This window comes from Myotis davidii, unplaced genomic scaffold, assembly GCF_000327345.1.
Source record: "Myotis davidii unplaced genomic scaffold, ASM32734v1 scaffold44, whole genome shotgun sequence".
Taxonomy (NCBI): domain Eukaryota; kingdom Metazoa; phylum Chordata; class Mammalia; order Chiroptera; family Vespertilionidae; genus Myotis; species Myotis davidii.
This window is the reverse complement of record NW_006299705.1, coordinates 861106-871257: the sequence shown is the minus strand read 5'-3', so window position 1 is coordinate 871257 and position 10152 is coordinate 861106. Positions and strand designations below refer to the sequence as shown.

Below are 10152 nucleotides of genomic sequence, written 5' to 3'. Positions count from 1 at the left end.
GCCAGCGCTAGCAGCAGGTGCAAGCACCGAGTGGGACCGTGGCATGCAGGCGCAAAGAATTTTCAGTAACCACCAGAGGCTTGCCCTGACGACAGCGACCGGCACCCTGCCTTGGTCTGGTGTCCCCACTCACCTGCTCCAGCATCCCCCCATGGTCAATGCCCTCCATGTTCTGCACTCTGCTGCCTGCTGCCGATGCCTGCCACGTTCTGCATGCGCCCCCTAGTGGTCAGCGCACAACATAGCAACCAGTTTTTTGGTTGTTCTGCCATTTGGTCTATTTGCATATTAGGGTTTTATATATAGAGATAGGGCAGGGCAAATTACTAATTATTGAACATCTGCTCTTCTCATCCTGCAATGACCTCTGAAGCCCCCAAAGTGCCTTACTCCATCCTAGCTCAGAATGTCATATACGCCTCATTTTAACTTTCCATCCCTGACCCTATCATGTATGTGAAGGTCTGTCACTGCTGTTGATGCTGCACCAGGGAAATCAGAACATAGCCAATGCTATTGCACTTTTTATTAAAAAACAAATTAAATAAAATAGTGATCGGTTCTATATAAAATTGAACCAGGGTCACTAGTTCATGGTGGGGAAGGCTGAGAAGAGGGAGACAAGGATGAGGCTGCAGCAGATTCTTTCTCTTCGTATCTGGGAGGCAATTCAGACGAGAGAGGTGGCGTGTGGGAGGTCTCAGAGGATGAAGGAGTCCCCGAAATGGTGTAGATGGATACACGCTCTCTCTCAGGGGCTGTGCCTTGGCCCTCAGGAGCTGGGGATTAACAGATGGCCCAGTGCTATTATGAAGTGTGATTTATCCCAATGATACAAGTTTTTCTTCATATTAATAAAATTTTCAATATGACACAACATATTAACCCATCAGTAAATATGAATAGACTAGAGGCCCAGTGCATGAAATTCCTGCTTGGGTAGGGTCCCTAGGCCTGTCTGGCGATCAGGGCCGATCAGGGCCTTCTAGCTGCCAGCTGGGGCCTCCCTTCCCCGGCTGCTGGCTGCCGGCTGGGGCCTTCCTTCATTCTGCACCGCACCCTGGTGGTCAGCACAGTTCATAGCAAGTGATCAAACTCCCGGTCTCCTGGTCGAACTCCCAAAGGGACACTTTGCATATCAGCCTTTTATATATATATAGATATGTTTTCATTCCTTGCCCCTTACTTTCCTTAGAGCTGATGGTAACATTAGGACAGTCTCACTCCTGTTGTCATTTCCTTTGTCATTGAAAAGACCTGGAGCACAATGTACAGGTGCCGCCCCCCAAAGAGCACACACAGTTACTGTTCTCTGCTGCTGTGTCTTCTGAGGCAGCTAACGGAAGGTGGACAGCAAACAGAAAATTAAATCATTGGGCCAAAAACGTGAAGGAGGCAGGAAGGCATAGTCATTAATGGAGTGGGTGTTAGCACCAGGCAGACCTCATCTGAATTTCCGTCCTGCTGCTTTCTAGCTGTGTGATGGCTACGCCTCGGCTCCTTGTCTGTAAAGCGGGGATAACAGTGCAGACCTCCTGAGACTGAGAATTACACGGGGTAATGCAAGAAAAGCCTGACCGGCACACAGAAATCATCACAGCAGCAGGAGTCGTTTTTTGTTTTGTTTTGTTTTGTTTTTAAAGTTAATAGACATTTACTTTGGAGCTTGGAGAAGTTCATCTTGGAGAAAAGAGTAGAAAAAGTCACTAACAGAATTCTACAAATGTCCAGACCCTAACCGCCCCTTCATCCGAGGTGGGCAGTTCCTACACTCGTCTCTGGTCAGCTCTCCAGCTCACCGCCCGTCTGCAGCACAAGGACAAGTGCCTCAGAAGGCGAGTGACCAGCCCAGGCAGCACCCATCCCCGCCGGCTCTCAGCGACTCTCGTGTCCTGCTTCCCACTGCTTTCAAAAACGCACGTCTCCATGTCTCGGAAGTCAGCTGTCATTGATCTGCTCGCCCACTCACCCTGCCCTGTAAAACCTTCTGGCAGCGAGGATTTCACCTCCTACGTCCTGGTCGCCATTCAGAAGGTCCCAGAGCCTTTGCCAGCCCTGCTCCTGCCTGGCACTTCCCAAGACTCCTTCCTGTAATGCCCACCCCCATGGATCCTCGGTAGGTCATTAAGCCACTGCTCTCCTGCCTCAGCACCCTCTTCCAGTTCCACTTCTCTGTCCAGGCCTAGCCTCTCAGTCTACCTGCCCCTCTACCACAAGCCTGTGCACCATCTTCCCCCACTTCCCCTGAGCTCAGTCCCACCTCCTCCTCTGCCAGGGACATCCACGGTCCCTGTCACTCCCCTTACATGACAATCTGCTCCTCCTCACTGTCCTCCCCCCCCCCAGCCCCCCACTCTCCGCCACAGTCTGGCTCCTGGTACCTCAGCCTGTCCATGAGACTCAGCGCCCGCCGGTCTGGCCAAGGCCAGCCTTTCCCGTTGTGAACTGTGCTAACCAACGGCTCGGAGCCCATGGCTCTGACTCCAAAACCTTCAACTGCTTTGCTCTGCCTAAAGGAAAAGCCCTTCGATTTCTGCTCTTTAATCTGACCACATGCACGCCTCCTAATTTGGGCACGTGGGGGATGTTCTTTGTCTCTTCAGTTAATCTTGAGAGGCTCTGAGGCCCGGGGAACAACTTAATATTGAAGGGAAAATGCAGCTTGGTCAAGTCAGGGTGCAGTGACTTTAGCTGGTCACTCAAGGACATCCACTAGTTACTAACACCCTCTGTACCTCCTGGAGGTGCCCTGGGACCCCCACGCCTCCCTACAATCTAAAGCAGCAAGCAGGGGCCTCCCAAGCCCAGCTCAGTTTGGCTGACAGGTTGTTAAACATCGTGAGGGTCGCCCCTGCTAGGAGCACAGAAAGATGGCTGGAGAAGGCTCCACATTAACCAGGCACAACCACTTTTATAATTGTTAACTTATGTGCTGCCCAAAGTTTCCTGAAAGGTACTGTTAACATTAGGCAATAATTCTGACATAACGTCAGCAAGGAAAGATACACTCTGGTGTTTACTCCTCCTCTACTGTAGCCTTCCAGCTCATCTGGCCCAACATGAGGTACAGGCCTGCAACGATGAAGATGCTTCTCCTGGAGTCCAAAGGCAAGGTCTTACCCGTAGTTAAAAATACTGTAATAGGAAGGCGGACTTTCATTTGGAAGCAAACTGTCTGCTCCAGGACTTCTGGTCACGGCAGAAGCTGAAGACTCAGGAAAGTAAGGAGGCGGAGGGGGCGGGAATATGATCACGGCATCACCTAAGGAGACACACAATGTTTTGTTGAAGATGATAAGCAATAAGTGCAAATGAATTAGCAAGCGCAGAATAAACTGAGTACGGATTTGGCTCATCTATAGAAATAGTCACAACCCCTATGCCAACTACAGAATCAAAAAGTGGTTTGATCAAATTTAGAGACAGAAGGTAGAGGTTGCCAGGGGCTGGGGGCAGGGGGAGATGGAGTGAGTGTTTAATGGGTGCCAAGTTTCTGTTTGGGATGAGGAGAAACTTCTGGAAATTGAGAGTGATGACAGTTGTACAACATTGTGAATGTACTCAGTGCCACCATACGCTTAATAACGGTCAACATGGTAAAATTTATATTATATATGTTTTACCACAATTTTAAAAAAATAGTAGGCCTTTCTCATTGCAAGTCTGAGCTAAAGCATTTCAGTGAAGCATTTTCTAACCGTGTGTCCCCCTTGGGATGTGTACAGCTTTAAAGTTTGTTTGTTTTTAATTTTCAATTTGTTTTCTTTTCTTTTTGTTTTATTAATTTCAGAGAGGAAGGGAGTGGGGGAGAGAGAGAGGAACATTGATCAGCTGCCTCCTGCACGCTCCCCACCTGGAATCAAGCCTAAAACCTAGGCATGTGCCTTAACTGGGAATCGAACCGTGACCTCCTGGCTCATAGGTCGACACTCAACCACTAAACCACACCAGCTGGGCTTAACTTACATTTTTAATTCATCAAAAGTTAGTGTTGGATCAAGTGCCTTGTTCCTCAAATGCAGCTTCACCTCTGAACAGATTAGCTACCCTACGTCCCATCTATTAGCTGTGGTTTATGCTCTTGTAGAGTCTTTACCTGCCAATATTTCACCAAGCTTCACAAAACAAAGTCAAACTTTGCAGCATTTCTAGCCAGGCACCTGTGTTTTGGGGAGGAGAACCGAGGGACCAGATGCAAGCTCTAAACTGCTTCCTCTCTGTGGAAGGAGCTGGGTTTGTGCTGGGCAGCAGATCTGATGCTTGCCTAGCTAAGGACAGGATTCTTTAGAGCTCCCGGGTCCCATTTGCCAGTTAACAACCCAGCATGGCCCTGACCAAGTCATTGAACCCCTGTAGGCCTCAGCTGCCACATCTGTCAATTGTAGGCCATCACTGAATCTGCCTCGGGGCAGGCAGGAGCAGTGGATTCACAGGCAGCCATTAAAACAGTGCTGGGCAAAGAGCAAACCCTCTCAGCTGTCCCACGCCCTCACAGCTGCTTTCTTCACACTCTGCCAGCATGTGGCACTTATTTGCATGTCTGGAGAAACACTCCCAACTGGCAGTCCTGGCCAGTGGTTCCACTCTGCCCCTTGGGCGTGAACTCCCCGCTCCTAGCTGTTGGAGCTTACCTTGCTAATTTAAATTGATAACGCATAATGCTTGGCTTTTCATTTTCTCCAGGGTAGGTCGGAGGAAGTAAGGTTAAGTGTTCGCTTTAATTACACATTGTAGGACACAGGACTTGGGAATAAGCCTCTAAAGCAGGCCACTCACCTATCAAACATCAAACACAAACAAGGAAATGTGCAAAGTCAACAGTTATCTCTGGGCTTGTCCATCTGCCAGTCAGCTCCCAGCCTCCCACACGCACAATCTGCTCTCAACAGGAAAAAAGTCTCCCCCAAACCCCCGGGGCTTCCCTGTCACTAGGCCCTGCAGGGCTTGGTGTCCTCCAGGACTTGGCATCATACCCGTCAGAGAGGTCTGTCTCCTATACCTGCTGCGTGCCCAGGTCCAGCACTGAGTACCTTCACAGAGAGGACATCATTGGTTTATCTACCAGCGGGTGTAGGGAGAATAGCTGAATTCTGGGACCGAGCCAAGAACTGCCTCTTATCACCCCAGTTTCCCTCCTAAGGCAGAACTGACCATTAGAGACAATGTCCAGAGTCTTATCAATTGTACTAAAAGTCTTGATTTCTAAAAATTTAAACCCCATGCCATAATATAAAGGAGAGAAAAACAAGGAGTTAGGGTGCCCGATTTCCACAGGCTTGATGGGATTTAAAGGGTTAAGTAAAAAAAGATTTTAAACTATGCAGTGCCGACAGCAGGACAGAACTGCCCAGGGGTTAGAGCCCTGCTACCCACTGCCCCCTACATTCCAGCCACCAGGACAGAGGCTGCCCCCAAACTCTCCTGGTAGCAAATCCAAAGGGCACACCTCAAAATGTCCCCCCAACTAAGTGAATACTGAGCATCCCATGACGGTGTTCACATGGACCCCACTGTGTTCCCCGAAAGGACTGAGACCGTCTATATTGGGTGAGCCCTTTTGTCATGTGACAACTACCCAGAACACCAGGTGAAGACAAAACCAGCAGAAACAGAACTCCAGCCCATGCCCTGGGGAAGGGGCGATGCAAGGGCCATAGTATATGAGTGCCCACCTGCCGGGTTTGGATCCTGGACCCTAAGCAAATTACTTAACATCCCTGGATCTCCGTTTCTTCATCTCTAACATGGAGATACTAAGAGTATCTGCCTCAGTTGGTCCTTGGGGAGGTGAAGGAATTTCACATAATAGGCCCTTGAAGAACATTAAGATGCGTGTTTAGCACAGGAGTAAACTTGACATATGTGTTAGCTGTTATTAATAGATAACTAATATTTGTGTTGTCACCATAGTGTATAAATACACAATGAAATAAGCTGGGAGCATCAACCCTGGCTCAATGCAAGGATTGTCTGTAAGTCCATCTGCCCTTCCTCTCTGAGGCTGGTGCCCTGCAGGGCCCGCAGCCCAGGGACGCCCAGTCTCTGCTGGTAGCACTGCTGGCTCTGTAGACAGCCCCGGACACAAGGAGCCTCTCACTCGCCACTCTCCTCCTCTGTTCCCTCCATGGTTTCTGCTCTGCGATTCTCCTTGCCTAGCCTTTTAGCCTTCTAAAGGAGACTGGGGAAAAAACCGCAGTACAGTAATTTGCAAAAACGAGTAGCAATAGGGTTTTTTCTTGGTTGTGTGAAGCTGAGGCCAAAGTTACTGACATTGTTCTGGGGGGGCGGAGGGGAGACTGACTCTGGGAAATGGTAATCCATCTATTTAGCAGAACCCAAGGGACCCAAAAGGAATTAGTAGGCATTCCATGGGGGAAAGAAGGGACAGGTGTTGCCACATTTCATCTTCATTTATGCCACTGCTTCCCAACTTTGCCCTAATCCTGAAGTTACAGAAAATAAAGAACAATGCAGAACACAGAAGGCCCCTCAAAACATAGAAGACCGGTGGACTTGGGACAGACTCAGAATCCTGGAAAGTTAGTGCTGGAAGGAATCTTAGAAATGCTCACTTTATGGATATATAAACGGGATGCGAACTCATGTGTCCAGCAATGCGAAGTGCCACAGGTTTTAGTGTGAGAATAACAGGGGGAGGAGGGCCGCTTGGCCAGTCCCTAAGGTGAGAGGGGACTTGCAGGCTGTCCTTGAGATCCTTTCCACTTTCCTCTAAATTTGCTCTGTGACATTACTCAAGGTTACCACTAAATGTCCCAAAGCATTTGCTAAATAATATGGAATTCCTGGGGCAAAATGATGTATACAAGGACTTCTATGGGGCCTACCATAGCAGCAGCACTGTGTGTGTGTGTGTGTGTGTGTGTGTGTGTGTGTGTGTGTGTGAGAGAGAGAGAGAGAGAGAGAGAGAGAGAGAGAGAGAGAGAGAGAGAGGGAGAATCTAGGCCAGGCCCAGGGAAGCCTTGATGAACAGCCACTGTGATGTGAGCACACACAGGAATGAAGCCACGCACCTACAGTGACCTGCACAGGCTCTGTGTTCTGGGTCTGTCTCTCTTCGCTTTCAGAGGCATTCTGGCCCTCGTTCAAGTTGTTTCTCTTCTTAACATGGGCGACCACGAAGAAACACAGTCCCATGAGCACAATCAAGGGTCCCATGATCTGCAGGGACAGGAATCCACAGATCTGGGGCTCCTCGTCGGCAGTGTCTGTCTCATTCAGTGGTTCCTGCTCCCAGTCTGAGCCACAGCCAGGGACCCAAATGCCCAATATGCTGATGAGCATGCCGCTGGTCAAGAACAGAAATCCAAAGATGAGGCACTGGGCAAACTGGCGGCTCTCTCCGCAGATGAAGGGCCGGTCGGGGTCCGTCCGGTTGCCCCGGCGGCGCCCCTGCCGGAACTGAAGGAGTGCCCGGGAGCGGGCCAGGATCACGGCCCCGAGCCCAACTGCGGCACACGCGGGCCCAGCGACCTTCAGCACCAGGCTGCAGTCTGGGTGGGGCTTGTATTGGCATGCCTGGAACCCAAAGATGGAGAGCAGGACCCCCACAAACAGCAGGATGGCACCAAAGACGAAAAGGAAGAAGATGAGCATGCTGACATGCCTGTCTCGCTGGACCCCATCTGGTTCAGCTGCTGCAGGAGACATGGCCAGAAGGGGCCCCTCCCCGGAGAGGGGTGGGCAGGGTTACCTTCCCTCCAGTGGCTTCAACAGCCCTGCAAACAGAACCACACACCAAATTAAAGCGGGCACAGGTGTCCCTCACCCCCCCTGTTCTTTTGCTGGCCATTTCAGAAGTCACACCAAGATGAACTCATGGGGACTAGAACTTCACCCCACTGCTACACTGTAGAACAATGAGCTGGTTTATGAGTCAGAAGGACGGGCATTCAGAAACTCCTCAATATTTAATTTTATGAAGATACTCAAGAAGAAGAAATGCAATTACCATGCACCTAAGAGTATCTTAAAAAAAACCACAAAAACAAACAAAAAAACTCCTTATGGAGATGTATAGCATAGGGAATATAGTCAATAATATTATAATAACCATGTATGATGTAAGGGGAGTACTAGACTTATCGGGGGTCACTTCATAAGCTATTTAAATGTCTATGCTATACACTTGAAACTAAAATAATATTGAATATCAAGTGCAATTAAAAAAATTTTAATTTTAATAAAATTCTTTAAAACCCATATAGCAAAAGTAACTGGGTGTGGCTTTTCCTGTTCTGAGTCTCACAAACTCCCTCACCCAGGCAACAAACAATGGTGAGTGAGGGGAGAACCACGGGGATTACTGTTGATTTACAGAGGCCCCACATTTCATCACAGCTGCTCTGAGCACTTCCACGCCGGTAAATTTTGGTTCGGTCACTAACTTTCCATTTCCTGTTTTAGACCCGCAGCAACTTTCCATTCCGTGCTTCATGCTAAGGCTACATCTCCAGGACAGCCAAGTTCAGCAGTGTCAATGGACTGGGAAGGCAGTGCAGGAACGCAGCAAGTTTGGTGGGTATTAAGTTAATTCTGTCAAAATGTGACACTTGAGTTCTCACTCGGGGGCTTCCTGGGCCTGAAATCTGGTGGCCTGGCTGCGTGGGCCTGGGATGAACCCAGGGAGCGTGGCACAGCCGGGGGGCGGGGTGGAGCCCTGTCTCACAGGTGGCCGGGCAGCTGCGCTCACCCTCCTTCATGGTGCCACCCACTTCCACAAAGAGGTTTAGGCTGTTAAAAATAAGCAGCTGATAAAATCACCAGTTACACAGCAATAGAACCTGACTTGGAAAGAAGAGTACAAGTGAGTCAAGTGGGAAAGCACTTTCCCCAAGATCACCCCAGCCCTGCGCTTCAAGGGTATCGCGTATTGAGTATCCGGGCAGTGGTTGAAGAGTGGTCTGGTTTACGCAGGCTGACTGCTATCCAGTTATCTTGTTTGCTCTAGTGAATGGGATATTCAAGTCCGGGCGCTGGAAAGGACAATCCGAGGGTGAAGACTGTTCTCACTGCTCAAGGGAAGAAAACCTTTTAGAATAGCTGCGCCATCTGCATCCGTGGTCACACGAAGGAGCTCAAGCCCGCGGCTCTGAAGCCAAGGCCATCTTGACAATCATGACCACGTGGGGTCAGGTCAGGTAAAGAAAGCAAACGGACTGTCTTCCACGAGGAAGTAATTTTCCAGGAAAAATATGATAGAATCAAAAGGAAGCTGAAGGAAGGCGATGTGTGTTTTCACTGTTAGACTTGGAAGAACTATTTATGACGATGCAGTTAAGCCGAGACAAAGACGTAAAGTATTGCACTATTTTTTTTTTTAAATTTCGGAATCATGTAATCCCTTTTGCTGGTCCCAGAGATGAGGGTGCGTCTCTGCTACGAAGTCCTATCAGGAATTCACTGTATTCCTGACACCTTCAAATTTGGAGTGAGTGACAAGCTTCAACCGTATAGCAGTGGTTCTCAACCTTCCTAATGCCGCGACCCTTTAATACAGTTCCTCATGTTGTGGTGACCCCCAATGTCATTGTTACAAATTGAACATAATTAAAGCATAGTGATTAATCACAAAACAATATGTCATTATATATGTGTTTTCCGATGGTCTTAGGCGACCCCTGTGAAAGGGTCGTTCGACCCCCAAAGGGGTCGCGACCCACAGGTTGAGAACCGCTGGGACTCTACAGGCAAATTCCCAAACACCAGTGAAGAAAACAGAAGCCCCAAGTGGACTTGTACCCTCTTCCCAGGGCCTCGTGGATCAAGGGCCTGCATCGGTGCTCATCCCTGATGCAGAACAGTGTGTGGGTAGTGGGCCAGTCTGTCCATTCTCTCTCGCACATGAACCCACGACCGGACACAGAGACGAATAGACAATTAAGCCTTTTCTAAACACCAACCTACCCCTAATTTCCCACAGCCAAATTCGCCTCCCTCACACTGTGTTCCAAAGGACATTTCCAGATCAGCAGCGCCTAACTACATCCAACGCTCCGGTGTGTTTGGGGATCCAGGCAGGAGAGGCCAGTGTCTTTTACGGGAAAAGCTCCGTGGGTGTTAAGGAGCCTGAGTGCGCGTCTCCCCAGGAAAGGTTAGTGCGGGATCCTCGGCGCTGGCGCCGCTCCGCGCACC

The 10152-nt window shown here is 49.4% G+C and overlaps 1 protein-coding gene across 1 annotated transcript; it reads right to left on the bottom strand.

The window, feature by feature from the left end:
• Window positions 1-511: 511 nt before the first annotated feature.
• On the bottom strand, window positions 512-7987 carry TMEM171 (transmembrane protein 171). The gene is made up of 4 exons (XM_006775431.2): window positions 7032-7987; window positions 3121-3262; window positions 1891-1895; window positions 512-785 (listed from the first exon to the last, which is right to left on the bottom strand). Exons 1-4 carry the CDS (start codon window positions 7666-7668, stop codon window positions 592-594), a joined length of 978 nt encoding a protein of 325 aa, XP_006775494.1. The 5' UTR covers window positions 7669-7987; the 3' UTR covers window positions 512-591.
• Window positions 7988-10152: the final 2165 nt, after the last annotated feature.

Excerpts from the sequence above, each read along its gene's own strand:
- TMEM171 (XM_006775431.2), bottom strand. The coding sequence starts at position 7,668 with ATGTCTCCTGCAGCAGCTGAACCAGATGGGGTCCAGCGAGACAGGCAT. Across the intron at positions 3,263-7,031 it reads GCCTGTGCAGGTCACTGTAG|GTGATGCCGTGATCATATTC; the intron begins GTGCGTGGCTTC and ends GTGTCTCCTTAG.